Consider the following 20,024-nt stretch of genomic DNA (forward strand, 5'->3'; position numbering starts at 1 on the left):
TGTAGATGGAGGAGAACTATAAAGAGGAAAAACACATATGGATGGTGCTTGATTTGTACTTCCTGTGAGCACATTTTAACGATAAAACTGTTAGATAAAAAACTCCATGATGTTGCATTCGGGGAAAGGAAATAGAGCTACCCTTACTCTATTTATGAAGCATCAGCCGTGTCCAAAGTGGAGTTAATTCTGCATAAAGGGTGAAAATCACCAGTGAGAATGTGGAGCGAATGCCAGACATGGCCGACTTTTGTTTTCCAGCTATCCATCAATCATAGTAGGCCATTAGGCGAGGCGGCAAGCCACAACCGCAATCTGTCAGCTCCTATAAATGCTATCAACAGAAGTCATGCAAGATAAACAAGAGAAAGAGAAGACAAAATGAGACAGGTACTGAAAGCGTTGATGGTCAAGCTGGAAGCTGGAAGCAGTCATCGACAGATAAAGTTACTGAGGTACAAACCAGCCGCTGCTGATGCCACATGGTGATCATATTCCTCCTCAAGAGTGCTTCTGACTGTTGTTCAAGCTTCACATGATATTCATGAAGCAGATGGTCCTTGTCTGTACAGGCGTTCTGACTGATAGCAACAATGTAATCCAACTCCAGATTGCAGGCTGAGTTACACGTTTCCTCGAGTCCAAACTTCTGTGAAACAAGAAACTATTTAAATGCTTGAATTAAACCTCTCTGCACCAAAGAACTGCATAAAATACCAAGAGTAATAGTAATAAATGAGAAACACCACATTAAGCCAATTGTAGTACAAATGTAGGACTATCGACTAGTAACAGGAAAAACATAAAATCCAGTTTAATTTTACTTTATTTATAAAGAAAGCACTTGGAGGGAAACCCCTGGCAGAAACAGCATCATGAAGGGACGACCATCTGCTGGGTGATGCGCCATGGAAGACAGCCAGAGATCAGGAGCACTCGTTTTTATGCACGTGGAGGAGCCACTACTCCTCCACATCAAAAAGAGCAGCTGAGGTGGTACGGGCATCTGGCTACAATCCCTCCTGGATGCCTCGTAGGTTAGGTGGTTTGGGCATGTCTTCCTTGGGAAAGGAGGAGGCCCCAGGACAGACCCAGGCCATGCTGCGAAGATTTCCATTGGCTACTTTAGGAATGTCCCAGTGCTTCCCAGAATAATTTGTGGCCAGTGCAGCATGAGCATCGTTTTTGCAAGTCTCTGCCCTGATGACCCAAACCCCAGATAAGTGACAGAAAACGGACAGATGACTCCCACAACCTTGGGTTGAAACCTTGGGTCCTGCCATCCATGTGGATGTTACTTTGACAAGTACCATCTACCTAAGCACTGTTGCAGATCATGTACACCCATTGATGGAAAAAGGTACTGTGGCCTCTTTCAGCAGGATAATGGGCGCTGACACAAAGTAAAAATGGTTCAGAAATGGTTTGAGGAAGACAGCGACAGTCTGAGGAGTTGACCTGGCTCCAAGCCTCTGTGAGATGTGTGTGTCTTTATGGGTCAGGGATGTTTTGCCACAAAACGGGGACCAACACATATTGGATATTATACGGATTTTATGATATATATATTGAAATATAAATAAATATATTTAAAATATGGATTTTAGCTGCAGCTTTCAAATGGCTAGGATGTGACTGCTACTTAATATGGTTTGTAGCCCTTCAAAGAGTTCTTCTGCCTGATAAAAGAAACCATAAAGTAAATGACTACAGTTTAATTGGGAATACGACTGCATTAAAATACAGTAGAGTCTCCAGCCAGAATGCATTTTTAATATTTCTGTTGAAGGTAGCTGGCAACACTGGGAGCAGCTGTCTGCTAGTCTCTGTTTTGAGCAGAGCACGCCAAATGTGCCATCGTAGGAGCAAATACAAGAGTCCTCACGCACTGCTGCCAAGAAGCCCCAAGAAGAAGAAGACCAATACAAAAAATAATAATAACACAGAAAGAATAACACTATAGCCTGTGTTGATGCACGCTCAATCATCCAGGTAAGTAAATCCCAAAAGGTGGAATCTGTTCATCTGGACGTGGCGTTTTCAGTGTCTGCAGTCAGCTGAGACTGAAGAAGTCACTTGGATGAGTGATGAAACGTCACGTCCAGATGAACAGAAACCTTTTGGGAACGATAGCGCTTGAAGACGTTGTGCATCGTACAAGCTAACTTTTATAACCTCTGTGTAACTTCCCCTGAATGCAAACTATCTTTAAACATGTACAATAATCAGTGCCAGTGAAAACCTGTCACAATCCTGGGTCATGTGACCCAGCGTTTTGAGTTGTCTTATATTTGGATGGTTTAAGTTAATTTTAACGGCTAATTTTCAGCCGTTCTAGTTCAGTGTTTCTTAGATCCCTTTGTGTCATCACCCTGTGTTTCAGTCTCTGTTGTTGGTTCATCATGTTGGGTCTGCGTGTCTTAACCTGTCATGTTGCATGTGTGCGTGTCCTATGTTGTCAAGCTCGTGTCATGTCTGCGTCCCATTGTGTTTCCTGTTTTATTTTGAAGAGGTCTGGTGTCCCATGTTCATTGTGTTTAGTTTCACTTCCCCTGTGGCGTCATTATGTTTATTCTAATCAGCTGTTTCCACTTCCCCTCATCGCCTCCTGTGTGCGTTTTCATCCCTCGTCCGATTGTCTGCTGTACTGCTATGCTCGTGTCTTCAGTCTCCACGGTTCAGGTTTTTCTTGTCAGGTGTCCATGTTCAGGGTTTTTATGTTCAGCCTTAGTTCACCCAGTTTCAGTTAGTGTCTAGTTTTGCCTTTGTCCTTTAATAAATGTTACGTCGCTCGTCGCTCACAGTCTGCGTCCACGCACTGTCACAAAATCATAAATTAAAAAGGATTGAAATATTTGACTTTATTTATTTATTGTTACATTAAGATCTATGTTGGACTTACAAGCAGATTTGTACAGTGGACTGTAAAGGACACCGATGCTGTGCACATACTTGTTTACTGTATGAGGCTGCAGTCTGATAAGGTAAGCGTGTCCATTGGCTCTTTTCACCGATGTGACCACAGGAGTAAATAGTCAAACTAACAGTCTATGAATTCATTTTGCTGCTTCAGCTTTAAGGTCAGTGTATGTTGGCCCATTTCCACACTCTCATGGCTCAATGTGCTGAAAACCCTCAATAAGCTGCAGCAGTTGTTTTTGTCATTAGTAACAGCTTTTGATTTTTCCGCCTTTAAAAATTCTCATGTACAGAAGCATTTCCTTATTTAGTTTGGAATGTGGACATAAAACTGCAGTATCTCAATGATCTTTTACAAACGATGGATTAAGTACGTCATTATGACAAAATAAATGTGTCTGCAGTGACAAAATGACTGCAGAGATTATTGCAGAGCAATTTTAGCACAGACGTCTTTCACATTTTCTTTCTCCGGTCACATATTTGAAAAAAATATGCATACTCTCTGAGACATGAAAGTCACCACATGTAATTCATTCTCTTGAATTAAGCAGCTGTCCATGTAATTGCTGGACCCCTACCAAAGTGCCAAAACCCAACAGCTATAATTCAGAAGTGAGCTACAGTAGGAGCACTTTTGGTCCAAAAACAAAGCTCTCTCCTCCTCAGCTTGTTTCATGTTATTTATTATTGTCTATTATTTTGCCATCTTGTTGTAAAAACTGTATTTACATTCTGTTTTCATTCTTTGTATTAGTCTTTGCCCATGAACTCCTACACGAGCTGCCATCTTCATCTTAGGCCCTTGATGGTTCTTATCCATAGCAGATTTCAGGAAGTCGTCATGTTGCCTAGCAACCAGCGGCAGATGGGTTAAAATGAGCCGTTTCTAGCATTTATGTATCTACAACACTTCATTTACATTCACAAAATCTTCTTTCTGTATATCGTGACATCAACCTGGCAACCACGCAACAGTCGACTAATATCACTGGCCGAACTGTAGCACGGGCATGTACTAGTGAGAAGATGTAAATTAATTACTTTATGCAAAAACAGCTAAACTCAGTCCGACTCCACGCGTGAAGCAAACTGCAATCTCACAGTGCGCCGGGACCATTCAGGCTTCTGCTGTACTTGTGTGGAGAAGGGGAGAAATAGGAAACCTGGAGCCTGGGGCTACAGTGATCTCTGCTCGGTGTGGGTGGCATTTTGCTGCCATGCTTTGGATTCACATTGCAGTGCTGATGGGAAGGAGGGGTCTATTTCAGGATGACAATGCCATCAGAGCTGCGATTGGGTACAAGGCTGACAAAATGGTTGGATGTGCATGAAAATGATGCGAGGCATATGCCGTGGCCTTCGTGGCAGCGAGATATGAACTCAGCTGATCACCCGTGGGAGATTTGACACCACCGTGTTAACCATCACGCTACAGCACCAGCATCAAAGCGTTAATGAAGGAATAGCTCGTGAACAAATGGTGTTTGATCCCATCGGGCCATGCGCTGGCTCTACACCTTACAAAGACACCGTGTTTCCTTTATTTTGTAACTGGATTGTACATGAATATTACGACAGAAGCATTTTGGCTCATATGTTCTTATGACAGCTCCAGTCTGTGCAAACTGTGAGGTCAAACTGTTTCACGTCCTCATTTCTAGGTTGATTGGTTTTGTTTGCTCTCTGCTTTTTGTAGTTTCCATCTGCCTTTTTATTGCAGCTTTTCATTTTCTTTTTCCTGGTCGTCTGATAAGACTGCACAGACATGACATCATGGAGTTTTGATAGCAAATTACAGAATTGATCTGGAGCTCAGCAGGCAATTATCAGCACAGAACCACGGTGCATATCAATGAGCCCCAACCCAAAAAAGAAGACACTGTTCCTGCTGCACCACTAATATTCTTCATTAAGAGGCTGTCAGCACGTCAGCACCTGGGAGCTTTGTAGTGGGAATTTCCATCCAGATCACTGCTGTATTTGATTTTCCAGGCTGATCACAGGAAACCAATTTCTGACCCTTCACACAGGTATGATAAAAACCTGCAGGATAATGGATTATTTCCTCTCGCCATTAAAAACCTGCAGATTTTCTCTCTGCCTTATTCTCCGTGTTATTTTTGTGTTCTTTTTCCTCTTACCTTCAGAGCAGCACAAATATGTCACGTCTTCACAGGTACGACGCACACAAAGCAACCTTAAAGCAGACATGGGACGTGGCTGCCAACATTATCGGTGTGCTGTTCCCTTCGACAAGGAGACGACAACAATGATGCTATTCAGTAACCTTGCTGGGAAGTTGGTAGTCACTGCTTGTTGATAGGCAACTCCCTCCCTCCCTCCCTCTGGCGCTGTCTTCTCTGTTCTGCCTGTTGACTTGGAAAAGGCAATTAATATTCCTTTGCTGAGTAGAGGCTTTCGTTTTAGGCTCATCACGTGGAGCATACTGGCTGCCACCTCACCCATCTTACAAGTCAGATAATTACCTATTTAGATGTTGCTGAGGAGATGTGCGTGTGTGTGTGTGTGTGTGTGTGTGTGTGTGTGTGTGTGTGTGTGTGTGTGTGTGTGTGTGTACACGTCTGTTGGCCTGTCGCCACAGCTTGTGCAAAGAAGCACCATGAAGTGGATCTGTCACTATGAGTTAGAGACACTGGATGGCTGCACACCAAGTTAAAAAAATAAAAACAAGCAAGCACAGGACACTTAGAGGAACTATCAGAGCCAAGCAAACAGACTGTGTATGTTCATGCTCGCTGAACAGATTGCCACTCTAGCAGTGTTTTTTGAAGTTGTGCGTTCTGTTTTTTGAGATACTACGAGCACCGGCCCACAAATTTCATTAACGTCTTCGGTAATTATGGCGGATCTAATCAGAAGCTGCCATATTTCTGCGGTTAATGGGCTCTGCGTGGAGGCTGTTGAGGTGAAGGGCTTTTTGAAAGGTCGGCTGACTCACCACTGCTGCTGACCCCCTTCAGCTCTACCTACCCACACCTCTTAAATCTCAATCAGCGATGGGAAGCGTGGCCATTCATTAGCTCGGTATCCAGCGGCTGTCTCTTTCATCTCGCCCCTTATGTCCTCAGCAACACACAACTGCTGCCCCTCCTTTTCCGATCCATCTTCCCGTTCCTCAGTAGCAACACTTGACGCGAACCCTCAGAGGTACGGGGGGTCGAACCGCTCGGAAACTGCTATTGTACTCCTCCAGCTCACGCAGACGCACACACCGCGACCTCCTTCCTACCGCCTCCCTATCTTCCTCCTCCATCACAATCCTTCGATGTCTTCCGACTCTGCACTCCCCTCTGTTTTTTTCTGCTCTGCTGCCAATCAGTGGAGCAGTTTGCACACAGCTACTTGTGGAAGGAGAGAGTGACAGTAAGAATGTGCAGGCGTGTGCACGTCTGTGTGTGCACGTGCACATGGGCTACAAAGCCTTCTGCTAAGCTGAGGGTGGTTCTCAGGCCCCCCCTCGAGGCAAGGCTGAGATTGAGTTCATTATTCAGTAGGAGTGGGTTCCAGCTGTGTGAAGAGAGAGATGGCGAGCTGCTCTGTCTGTGTTGTGGCTCCTCCAACCCTGCCGTCCACTGGGAACCAGCTGAAAATAATGCGAAGGAGACAGACTTCACTGTCACACACAGACAGCACTCGGGCATTTTTGCAAAAACAATTGGTCGACAGTGAAGGCCTTTCTTTTTTTTTAAATGATGGGAGGTTTTATTTCTATTTTTATTTATATATAGGGCAACAATGAGCGTGCTTTTTCTTTTTAGTCAGTAATCATAAAGTTCTAAAATAAATTATCCACTGTGCTGAGCGAGACGCACAAATGTGGCAGCGTTCAAATAGGACTCCTGTGTATCCCTAGATGGCAGTAGTAAGTTAGACATCGGTGCGCTGCCTGCTGTGGAAAACAGAGCATCTTTAAATGTGTGTGAGCATGTGTCTGCTTGTTTGTTTTCCCTTGAGGTTGATAAAGTGTGTTGGTATAATTTCAAAAATAAATTTAAACAAAATCTAATAATAAGCCAAAGGAAAAAAAACCAAAAACAGGAGTATTTTCGAAACAGCTCCCATGCCCCACCATCCTCGTCTTACAGGGCCGTGGTTTCTCCTTCACTCGTGAATGAATACAGATTGCAGGAGCCGTTTTTCAGTTCTCACACAAAGGGAATTAACTTGAAATTGCTTTGTTGAAACTGCTCCACAAACAGCTTAGTGCAACACCAGGAAATGGCATCACAGCAACTTTGGATTTGTGAGAATTAAACGTATGATGTTGCCCCCCCACCCCGAAGATGTGCATGAAATTGCATAGAGGGACAGTCAGCTTGTATGCAATAACACGTTGGCTCACATTAACATTTGCTGCTGAACAGCAGGCCGTTTAGCAAAGGAACAAGCGCCCGTATTTGGTGCAGGAAAAACAAGTGCATGCTATTGATTGAGTTATGGCTAACTGACTGTGACTGAGACTCAGTCGGATGGTGGTATATCCCACTGAAACACACATATGACAAAGGTGTGCGATCACAGACTGACTGCCCCGAGTGCAACAAAAGTGCAATTCACATTTACCTTTCCAGAAAAAATGCAAGTCATTTTCAGCATGATGAGAGTGCTGTGATTCATGCTGCACAATGGCCTGTCATCCCACTGCTTGATTAACAAGCACCGAGACCCCGGGGAGCACCTGTGTATCCTGGCAGAAGACTGCATTCACCCTCCACAACAAGACAGAACCGACCTCCGTTCAGTGCATTTCCTGCTTTTCCGACTAATAACTGTCAGAGGAAACAAAACGCCTGTCGTTACAGATTTGTCATCTGATCTCCTCATTCTCTAAAATCGCTTTTGACTTCTGAGCCGAATCTTGCGGTTGGGAGGACGCCGACGGTATGAGCTGAGGTAAAAACCACAATGGCAGCGATATTAGCCTGGTATTGAACCTGCAACTATAACGGGGTCAAAGTGGCTGCTAATTTTGGAGAATGGCACTGGCATCCAGAGCAAGAGTCACTAAGTGCTGCTGAACGCAGCCTGAGATCTGGCATGGCGAGCGTCAGTGCCATCACTCACAACAGTCAGTGAGAGGAGTTCCAAGGGCAAAACAGCCCACAGTGTGTCACTTCACACAGATGCACGACCCCGATGTCACGCAGGCTGCAGGCTGTGCGACTATGTAGCTGCATGTCTGTGTGTACTTGTGACAGGCGGACAGGCTCCATCCAGTGCTCTATGTCAGGACCTGTACTGCAAGCGAGTGACACGCTATGCATGAGTGGCCTACTAGGCTGCCCCGGCCTCTGCCATTCAGTAGTGCAACTGCCATGAGCTCTCGATCCCCTCTGACACATCTGCACTCGAGCCAAGCCTGCTGGACCACACTGAGCATTACTCCTGTCGACAGGCGCGTACCTCCTTTGTCTCAAATTTGCCACAATGGCATTACATTAAAGCTCGTGTGATTGTGCAGAGATGGTTGACTCTTTCTAATTAAGGGTAAAGGTGAGATGAAGAGGCAGGTAAGTACAGCATATTCCCAGCTAACACAGCTGTAGTGTTGGCGCATATGAATCATTCAGAGCACAAGTAGAGCACTTTATAGCCATCAGAAAAAGTTGAAGCCGCTCAGTCAAAATGTCACCGCTGCGATTCCGAAAGAACGATGCAGTGCTCTCAGAAATGGAAGTAAACAAAAATCTTCCACAATTATTCATCCGTGTGTTTCTCTCTGTTTGGAAAACTGTGCAGTGCTAGCAGTGTGACTGTTTCACATTAATGTTAGTAATGCAACCATTTATTATCACGCTGGATTTTTAGCAGTGTGACGGGATGACTGAGTGAATAAAAATATGTTTTGATGTAACTTGCATTTGGAATAAGAGAAAATGTGGAGACAGCTTTGCACTTTTTCTGTCTGCGTTGGGTCACGAGTAGGGATGGGTATCGTTTAGGTTTTATCCGATACCAGTACCAAACCGGTACTTTTGAAACGCTGCCGGTGCTTAAACGGTGCTCGAACTGGTGCTTAAAGAATGGAGAACACAAACTTTGTCCAAAAACCTCTCATGTTTAGCTGTTTTTTTGTAAAAAGATAACAATGTTAGCCTTTTCTGCAGCTATGGGGCATATATGGCATCACTCTTGGCTGGAAGCAGTGCTTAAACAATGGAAAAAACACAAACTTTGTCCAAAAACCTCTCATGTTTAACTGTTTTCCACTTTTTCTTTGGTCATTTTAGCCTTTTTGGCCAGGGTGAAGGGAGTATCTGCCATCAAACAAGAAGACAGCCGCATGTAGCTATGATGATGTTTGCTAGTTCACCTTACATGCATTAATGTAATAACGTGGTTAGCCTACTCAACGTAAATTACACACGAACAACATGAAGCTACTCACGCAGAGAAGAACGGCTGCTGCTGCATCATCATCCTCATCATTTCTGCTACACTGGCAGGGCTAGGGGCCAGGACTCTCCTCTTCGGGTTTTTGGGGGATGTTGCTAACTCCGGTCCGATAACAGGCACCACACCCGCAGTAGATGTGCTCGGTGTGAGGTCTCGCAGCAAGCTGTCAAATACGGCGCATTTCTCGGTTTTTAAAAAACGCTATGCGTCGTCAGGTGTTTCATCAGATTCGAGGTGTTACCTCCTTTGACAGTATCACAGTATCAGCTTAAAGCACTTGTTGCTGCTGAGTTTGCATATTTTGCTGTGAAGTACAGCCAGACTTTTGACCGCTTCGCCTTAGGCGTTTTTAATCTGTAGCTCTGCTCTAAAAGAACCTACGTACCTGGGCCCGCCTACTACGCTTGCAAAGGTAAAATGATTGGCTAGAATCCAAAGTGTGTGACATTCAGGAAAAAAAAGCACAGAAAAAAAGCACCGAAATGTGCGCTGCTTTTCGGTCTGGTTACTACCGTTTATGTCAGAACCGGTGCCATCATGGCACCGGATACCGGTGCCCATCCCTAGTCACGAGCTAGGCTTCGTTAGCACTAGCCTTTACTGATTAGCATTGGAACTGTTACCTGTGAACAGTGCATGCTCCTCACAGTGTTACACAACATGCAGTAAATGAATGAATATTACACAGTGAGGCGTTGTGGCTGCACTACAGTGTCTCGTGATCAGGCTGTGCTGTGTGGACGCTCTTCACCAAGCTCTTACTTACACAGCCAGATTTCTCCGAGCACTTTGAAGACTTATGTCCACGTCGGCTCATGCGAATAATGCTTTTAACATGATTTTTTCCAAGAAAGTTACTGAGCTCAGTGTTAAAAGGATCAGTTGCTGCATCTGCTTCTGTTAAAGCTTAGGCACACTACAATGAAGTACCTATGAGTACAATATGTGTACCCACTGCTGATTTATTCTCACCGCCTACAACTAAATAAACTTCCTGTACTCCTTCAGTAAAATAGTGCCACCTTTGCACCTGATTCTGGGTTTGTCCTGATTTGTGCTTCATTCAGTGGTCTTTCTTTCTCCCACCACCACTTCTCCACGATGCCACACCACCCCGCTCCTCTGAAATCCCCCACAGTCAGCTCAGATGCAGCATCCATACCAAACAACAGGAGCAGAAATTCTGCGACTCCTGCCAGTGTACCAGCAGACAGCAGCAAGGTGGATAAAATCACCTCCTCACTCAACATTTAGTCTCATGAACAAATCTAAAAGATATTTAAAAAACATACAGCTATCCTCTCAAGCTTATTATCACCAGCTTCTTTCAGCAAAGACTGGAGCGGTTCGACCTACTGTAGTTCACACACTGCAGTTTTCCTGTTCATTGCATCTCTTTCATTATTATTATTTTTTAATTCTAGAGAAACTTGAAAGGAGAACAAATAAAGATTTTGAAAACGGGTATTGCTCTTTGGGACTTCCTAACCTTGTAGGAGCTAAAATAAGAACTACCTGCACATTTGCATACTTTAGAGTTGAAACAAACTTCCTCCAAAATTTCCATCATTAGCCTGTCAGCCTGAATACAAGGAGAGGAGCCCGTTCTCACTCCCGAGGCGTAACATCCCGACGTGTTGAGGAGAGAGGACAGGATAGGTGTGGGAGACTGCAGTGTCTGACCTAATAGAGGTTCGGTCAGTTCATTGTGAAAAACAAAGAACACATAAAATCACATGAACACAGAAAGTTTGGTAGCTATTCTTCACACGGCCTTGCTTTTACTAAGCATCAGTCTCCATGCATGCCTGGAATATGTCACACATTCCTGTTAACATGCATCACATTGGTCCCAAATTCGAGGACCAGCAGAGAGTTCCGTTCTGACATTAAGCCGGAGTAAGTCCTGAATCACTGTGATATACAGTAACGAGGTGCCTGTGCTTTGGATCTATGCTAAACAACACCTCACTGCAGTGGTCTCTTCAGTGCTTTTTGTTTTAGCTGTGTCTGTGCAGTCACTCTGGATGCTTCACCTGAGAAAGGCTCTTATTTCTTCTTAGTCATGCACCTTTTTCCCCCTGGATGTGCTTTTGCATAACTCTGTATTTGCAGTGAAGTCACTGGTCTGACGAGATTGCTCACATCTCATCCTACATCCTCTGACTTTTTCTTCTTTTTAAGGACCCCCTCTGCACCCCTGGACCTCAGGCTGACACCCACCCACTCCACTGACTGCACAGCGAACGGATTTGATTAATTTCAGGCGAGCTGCGCCACCTTGACGGCATTTAATCACTGAGAAAAGACAGGAAACGTACTCATTCCTTATCCTCCTGCTCTCCCACCCCGCCTCTCCTGTCCTCTCCTCTCTCCTGCCGTCTCCGGTGCGTCTGTTCGCTCTGAAAAGCGGCGGTGTGCGTTTGTGGAGGAGCCGGAGGAGCGCTGCACTGTTCTGCGCACTGGTTCCGCTGGACATCACCGAATAACGGCGCTCGACAACCGGGTGGTGGTGGAGGGGGAGACTGGACCCGGACCCGGAGCAGGAGCAGGAGAAGCACCGTGGCTCTTTACAGCCCGCTCTCCGAAAACATGTCGGAGTTTTTTCTACTCGCCTTTCTTGCCCTGTTCTCGGGATTATTTCCGTGCGCCGAGCCCTCGACGGTGTCGGACGAGGAGAAAGGTAAGGAGCCACCGGGCCGCCGGGAATGCGCAGTCCGGTGAAACTTGGCAGCGCGGGCCGCCTTTAGTGCAGTGTGGGCGCCGTGACGGGCAGCAGCAGCTGGATGTGAATGTGTTTCTGAACGATGGAGAGTTGATGGTCGGTGGCATACCTCACTAAGTCCGCTCGTCTCTGTGTGTTGTAATTGAGGATGTTTCACTGTAATGCCCCCCCAGCTGTTGGACCACAAATAACGATACCACCTGTACGGTGACCCCCCCGAGCGTGTGTGTTGCACCGCTTTCCCGCGTGGGCATTTTCAGGAACGTTCCCGTGGATATACCGGGATAGACTCGGCGGCTCTGACTGCAGGTGCGTAGCAGTGCTATCCTCCAATGCAGCAGGTGACCAGAGCCGAGCCCGGTGCCGGAGTGCGTGCTGTCTCTCCGGTATACCTGTGCCGTGCGGACGCGCGGCGCAGTGGCTCCGTGCTCGGGTAATGTCGGGAATCATTTTAGGTGAATCTGAATTCCGCCACACAGGCTCGGGGAAATCTAAAAATCCGAGTCACAGAGCAGGATCCCCGAGAGGAACGAAGCTTCACCGAGCAGGCACTGCCAGGATTTTATCGAGTTAAAGCGCATATTAGGCTCGTGCTATTTTTTAAACAGCTGCATTCATAGACAGGAATTTATTAAGAGTATGCAAGGACGGAGAATTTCTGAAAACCCAAAGGAGGTTATCTTTTTAATTACACAAAATATTTGTGATTTAGTAGTTTGCATGTATTATTGTAGGGTCTACCTTACAGTATAAAATAAAACTGGATTGAACTGAAGTAGTTATCCTTATAGTCAAACATCAACTTTTACTGTGAACCTTTCAAAACTCCCATTTCAGTACTTACATGTTGAGTCAGGGGCTGATTGCATTAATCGTCCCCCAAAGACAAACTGTGGTAAGTGTAACATGCAGTTGTAAGGAACATGTTTGCATGCCCATCGATTTGTTGTCAGTGGACATGATTGCTTCATAGTTCTCCCACTTTCTGTTCCCCAGCAGACACATCTTTGTCAGGGCTGCTTTGCTTGTTGTGAGACCTTCACGAAGGAGACTCATGAGCCTGCCTTCCAATCACTGTAAATCACCAAAACCAACAAAAAACCAGCTACCTTTCTCTGCCTCCTGCTCTGTGAGGGTAGAGGTGGAGGTGTGGCTTGAATCAGAGTAAAAACAGGTATCATAATGGCTCATCGAGCTGCTATAACAGTATTTAGAAGGACAGCAGATAGGATGGGGCGGACTCATAGACACAAAGGTTCCAAATTTACTTTCAGAGAATCCGAGTTGGAAAGTTGGACCCTGTATCTCTGTGTGCTGTCCTGCTCCATTTGTACCCAGGATAAATGGGAGCTCTTGTAGCTGTGTCTAAATGGACGGTAATGATAATAGCGTTTCATTTTTCTTTCAACACCAAAGCTGGTTTTTATCCTAATTAGTCTGAAATTAATTTGCTTTGTGGTAGCAGCGTTGTTACTTTGAATGCCAAGTAGTGAGCCCGTGGTTTTCTCTGCATGAATAAAAGGCATTTCCAGAATCATTCCTGCAATGGCACGGGCTCTTTGAAATGCTTCCACCTTGTTTTTCCCCTTTTATCGCTCGCGCCCATCTAACATTGAGCAGACTGACCTGATCGGCTGGTGTGGCAGTACGCTGCTCATCTAACAAAAGGACAGGCTTGGAAATTTGGACACACCGCAGCACTACCTGTCTAAAAAAAACCCAAAAACCTGGATGCCATGCACTGACCTCAGCGCCAGATAAGCATCACCAGCCGCAAACAGCTCAAGGTTGTTTGTAACGTATACCCTATTTAAGAGACGATAGTATAGTGCAAGGCACATCCACTAATACGAGGGAGGCTGCCTTTAGAGGCTAATTAAGTGAGATAGCCAGATACCATCGCAGAAGTGTATGTAAGTGCCCGTGTGTGTGTGTGTGCAAAGGCAAGCACCAGAATCACGATGAGGGAGAAGTCATTCAGCGTCTGCATTATGTGCAGCTCGTTGGCCAGCAGAGATAAGGACTTTGTAGATTTTCTCAGTTGTGAGCTCCTGAAATGTTACTGTCTAAACACTCATCATTGGACAATAAAGACATAAAACGTGTGACCAGGATGAATATAGTGCTGAAGGGCACACTGTAAGAAATGCAAGATAATTCTAACATTTTTGGACCATTTGAGAAACAAAAGCATGTCTTCGGCATCCTTTTAAGTATGTTCTCATTATTAAATCATTGTAATATATTTTTATTTATTCAGAAAAAATTTTCTTCCTTCTTGTACATTTTAAAATATTGCTGCAACTATGAATATACAAACTTATGCTTCAGTATATTTCTTACTTTTTAACTTTTAGTGTTTAATGACTCTAATTCTACTGAACTGTTAAAGCCACAGCGTGCTGCATCAACTGTGCAGGCAGGCGCAGCTTTTGTCAGGCTGACGGGTCGATACGAACAGCGAATGACTCAGAAACGAAGCTGAAAGCCTGTAAAGCTCCTCTCATCTTTTCTGTATGCATGTGAGACTGATAGTCATCACTCCAAAATGCTGAACTGTTTTCACCTCCACTGCCTGAGGTGACTCTCAGGGAGCATCGTGGGCTTAAGATGATGAGACAAAGTTCCTGACTCTGAAGTGCTGAAGCAGGCAGAAGTGGCCAGTATTAGCACCACGATCATGACAGCTCAGCTGAGATGGTTAAGGTACGAGAAGGCACAAGAAAGTCTGCCAAAGAGGACCGCGTACGGCAAGAGCGCCAAAAGAGGAGGCTGATGTAAGCACTGCTACCTGCAGTTGTTACCGAAACGTTTTCACGTCGAATTGCACGACTCGTTTCGAACTGCTCTGCTAGACCTCGCAGGATTATGCAGAGGCCATTTGCTAAACCACACAAACATATCAGTAACCTCAGGAATCTGCTCCTGCTCAGGCACAAACCGGAGGAAGGCTCCAGGACTGATTAGCAATTCCAGAGTTCACAAAAATAAACTTGAGACTGAAAGTGTGATGTACAAACTTTATCTGTAACCGTGCTAACAAAAACAGGCGGGGAGGAGAACATGAGTGCAAAAAGCAACCTTGCAGGAGGGAACAGTTTAATATTGTACATTCACACATGAAGGTGGGCAGACAGGTACACGTGGCGAGGATAGCAACACATCTCAGAAGCAGAAATGACGGAGGCCAACCTGAAGGGGCTGATTTGGCTGTAGCGGCAGGAGCGACTGTGACAGGAAGCCGAGGGTTAAATAATGTAGGGTTACAGGAACTGTTTGAAAAATGTCCGCCCTGCTTAATGTCGCCTTTGTACCCTTACTCATTCAACAGACAGCTAGGACACAGTAAACTGTGAGTGGACTTTATAAATGGATATTATGTAAATCACTTGGTTTTAGCACCTTTAAACAAACAAACAAAATAAACAGACATGTTCCATGTTCTCGTTGGCGTTCTGGAAGCTGGTGTTATATGAAGATCAGGGTGTTGTTTTTAGGGGAGAAATATTAGATAGAGACTAGCAGGTGACCTTCAAAGGTTGGACCAAATTCTGTTTTCATAGCTGCTTTACGTCTTTTTCTGGAAACCATTAACACTAGAAGAGGCCTCCAGCTGCGAGGGCTCCTTTGTAGCTCAATTTTCTGTCCACATCCTGTTTTGACAAGGCAGCAAAAGCGTGCAGCTCAGCAAGCGGGGATCTTAAGGACTGAAATAACCTGCAATCACCTGACTGCTCTGATGATTTAAGAAATCATACTGGTAAAAACATAAACACAGACGCAGTGTGCCGTCGAATGCATTAGCCTGCGCTCTGTTAGCCAGGAGACATTTGTGAAGTGGTTACTGGCTGCTGCTGTTGTTGGCATCCATGAGTTGTGCTTCAGGTGCTTTTTGTTAAGTATTGCTTCATAAGTTTGTCTTGGCTAGAAAACCAGACAAGTTGTCAGAAAAAGCCTGTCAGCTCGTTACGTCTGCGGAAGGTCAGATGCAGGTATATATGAGCACTTCTTCGAAACCTCTGTATTTTCTTTTTCCTCCCAGAAGTCCTCTAAACATCATAGTCGTGGCAGGATTTCTGAGGTTTGTTTCAGGCAAGTGCTTAGACTGCACTTTTGCAGGGTGGCATTCAGTCTTTTATGAGCTATGTAAAGACATTGAAACAGCTGACACATCTATCTGGTGATGTGAGCTAAGTGCTGCTGTCATTGAGCTCTTACATCTATCTCAGGGCAGAGGTGAAGCATGGCCTCGAGCTACAGTCGAATTCAGTGATCCGGCCCCGCACGCCTCGTATGGAACACAGTTATTGAAGGAAGCTGTTAGATTTTTGCTCGTGTCACCTTTAATATCAGCTCTCACAGTCTTAATGGGCTACAATTGAATAAGTAATGCAGTGGGCTCAGGTTGTGGAAGCCACTGGCTGTAAATTGACTTGTAGCATTGATTATCAATGGGAGGAGGAGCTAGATTTCTGACCCACATGATCTGTTTTGGTTAATGTTCTGGGAAGACTTAATTATGTGGGTGGCATGGGGTTTGATATTAGATTTTTCCAAAATGTTACATAATTTAAAAGGTGAATATTGAATCAGCAAGTTTTGTCTTTAGAGAAATCCCCTGATGCTGGCGTTGAATCTAAGAACTTAACTCAGCTGTATACAGATATGGTTCCTCTTATAAAAAACTTCTGAATGAATTATTAATGCAGGAAAGCATTACTGCTTTATTGCCAAATATGCTAATGAAAGTAGGGCTCATATGAGCAGTAGTGGGATACGCTGCTGCTCTCATAAGTCGAGTTAAGTATGAGGTCATCAGTAGGTGACAGACACGATAGAACACATCATAAAATGAAATGTAAGGGTGAGGTAATGTACTTTTAACATGGAAAAAAAATCTATGCACCAATGAGACCATCTGCTAAAATGAACAATGAAACAGGGATGTGTAGCTTTGACCAGCTGTATAGTAAAGGTTAGAGTTAGTATGCAGCTGAGTGTGGAGCTCAAGGTCTGAGTTAAGCAAACGTCTTTCTTGAGGTATCCTAAGGGGTGAAAAGTGCCTCCATCGCAGGCTAAAAGTATGTCTGTCAGTTTGAAAGGGTGAACAGCTAGCTGGATGGAGGCAGCACCCTGAGGAGATACAATTGTGTGCTCAGCATGTACAGACGTTCAATGCAGCAGCGGTGGATTCTTACGCTGTAAATCATACTGTTGCCATCATCGAGTTCCTCCATTATGTCTACACGGGCCTACAGGAACCACGGCGTGCTTTGTTCGTTTGACATCATTTGGCAAAATGCATGAAAAAACGAGTGCATGAGACAAACCTTTCCCTCAGTGCTGAGATATAACTGGGACCTTTCACTACAGAGGATGTATGTGGAGCGCTGCTCAAATATGACGGAGGAAAGACCCGTCAGCATCACTAGCTCAACCCGACACTTGACAGGCTGATATTATTGTTACTGATTTGTGTTTAGATAAAAACAACGCTCTCGGATTCACTATTGGCATGCTGTTAGCTAACAGCTATATATTGCACACATGTATCCAGAAATGACAAATTGATACAGAAAATGTTCTTAGTATTACAAACTATTTAAGATGATGTTGAACTATTTTATTTTTTGGATGTTTGAGGTCTTACAGACGAGAGCATTCACCATGTATGGAGAGCTATGTCCTGTTGGTTACAGATGTTGGCATATTTGTGGTACAATCTTTTCTGAATTATTAACTTGTAATATGAATAATTAATAATATGATCTCCTGGTTAACAAACAGCTTCAACAAGATTTACGATTTGATTTATCACTGTACCTGGGCAGAGAATACTTCTTTTTCATGTTAATACCATATCAGACATTAACAGAGTCAGCATGTCACCAGAACTGCTATTTACAGTATGTTTCGATACCAAAATTAAAAAAATGTAGTATCTTTTAGTACTGTGGATACATGAAAGCATGTACAGAGTAGGTTTGTCAAAAAAAAAAATTAGACTGAAATATTATATCTATTCTAAAATGACAAATTATTATCAGATATGAAATTCATTTGTAACAGCACCGAATTACTGAACAAATTATGTTTTCTTTAATATATTAGTGTCATTTATATTATTTCAATTAAAAACTGAACTGAAAAATTGATTTGGATTTACTGAAAAAGTCAAGTAGTTCTATCCAACTGTGTTGAGTAACTCAATTTAGTGCAAAAAATGTCTAATTTTGTGAGGTAAAGACCTACAATTATACATAGAAACCCCAGCAATCAGACGACCCCCTATGAGCAAGCACTTTGGACAGTGGGAAGGAAAAACTCCCTTTTAACAGGAAGAAACCTCCGGCAGAACCAGGCTCAGGGAGGGGCGGGGCCATCTGCTGTGATTGGATGGGAGTGAGGGGAAGGAGAAAAGAGCCAAAGATTAAAATAACTCAGAATTAAATGACTGAGTGGAAAGAGGTGAGAGAACTCCTGTGAATTTCACTGTTTTACTCTAAAATCTTGAAATTACTAAACAAAGAGGTATTGAATTGACTTACAAAAACTCAGTATTTCATTGAAATACCAGACATGACTCAAGTAATCTTAAAAAATTTATTTGTTTGATGAGTACACTAAAGAGGAATATTTAAAACCAACAATAGTGATATTTCATTTTCTTTTAGTGCTGGTTAACTTAATAGCTTTTCTCTGAGTCAGTTCAATGTTTTAGTAAAAGTTAAACAAGCGTCAGACAGTTTCTTTAGTGTTACTTAACACAGTTGTGTGGAAGCCTTGACATTTTTTTAAAGTTAAAATAAAAAACAACATTTCTTCTCACATCACTGCTGCATGCAGGCAGGTGAGCAGCCCCTCCCCTCACTAGCAGCTGAACACGTGAAGAGTGGTGCAGCAACACGAGGTCGGTAAAGCTCCCGTTTCAACTGCACCAAAATATTGAACAGTTGTAATAAATGTTAACCTGGGTGGTACATGCCAGGTACGCGATGGCTGTTTCAGCCATCTGTTTAATCAATGAGCTAGCATTACGATGCTAGCGTTGAAGCTACTCAGCTGACCACTAGACAGAAACAGTGGCAGGTTACCTTAGCAGCTCCATCAGTGCCGAACCAGGACAAATGGCTGTAGATGAATACATTTACTCAGACCAGTATTATTATAATCATTATTTTTAGAAAGGCTGATTAACTTTCATGGTTTTGAAAATAGTACTGAATATTTTCCGGGTGTCGGTATCAAGTTTGGATCCTACTTTCGTGACGACTCTGGAATAGACCGAAGAACAGCGCTTCACCGTGTCTTAAAAAAATGTTCTGCACAAAGAATTTATTTCACACACAGAAAAAGAAATCTGGAAAAAGGGTCAACACCAGTACTCCCGACCAATCTGTAGGTCAGTAGAGTTGGTGTCGAGCTCGTCGAGCTCGGCGAGTGGCAGCGGTGGCGGCCAGAGGACCAGAGAGAGGGCTGCTGAGGCCTGGCCGGGGACTCTCTCTCCCAGCTGCCACCTGGCACAGGCCGAAGGCTCAGGGCCCCATCATGCAGACTTGGCTCAGAAAACCAGAACAGGGGAGGGATTCATCCATCCCCCAACAAGCTTCATTCAGCAGACAAACCTAAGGCCAGTTGGTGATGCTGCGCTGTGTCCTTCTTAAAAGAGAAATCGGCACATAGAGTAATTAAGAAATATTGAACCACTGAGGTGTTTCATTTTATACCTCTGCAATAATCCATATTTCTCCTTTATGGCTTAAAACATAAAATGCTTATGCAGAAACGGCTAACCAGATGATATTTTGTCTTTTGCCTGATTTGTTTTTCAGTCATTTTCACAACCCATTGCCTTAAAGACCTGTAGCATAGCCATTAATGAATACGGAGAATTAAATGATCTTTAGTGACGATCCAGGACAGTGCACAGTGTGAGACATTTACATAGGGCACCCGCTAT

The 20,024-nt window shown here is 44.1% G+C and overlaps 1 protein-coding gene across 1 annotated transcript in view; it reads left to right on the plus strand.

The window, feature by feature from the left end:
• Positions 1-11,471: 11,471 nt before the first annotated feature.
• lrp1bb (low density lipoprotein receptor-related protein 1Bb) overlaps positions 11,472-20,024 on the plus strand; it is a 259,062-nt gene continuing 250,509 nt past the window's right edge. The window contains exon 1 of the mRNA XM_026144138.2: positions 11,472-12,022. Within this exon, the coding sequence (XP_025999923.2) occupies positions 11,932-12,022 (91 nt within the window). The 5' untranslated portion in view covers positions 11,472-11,931. The remainder of the gene's footprint in view (positions 12,023-20,024) is intronic.

The sequence above is a fragment of the Astatotilapia calliptera genome, chromosome 16 (assembly GCF_964374335.1).
Source record: "Astatotilapia calliptera chromosome 16, fAstCal68.1, whole genome shotgun sequence".
NCBI classification, from domain to species: Eukaryota; Metazoa; Chordata; class Actinopteri; order Cichliformes; family Cichlidae; genus Astatotilapia; species Astatotilapia calliptera.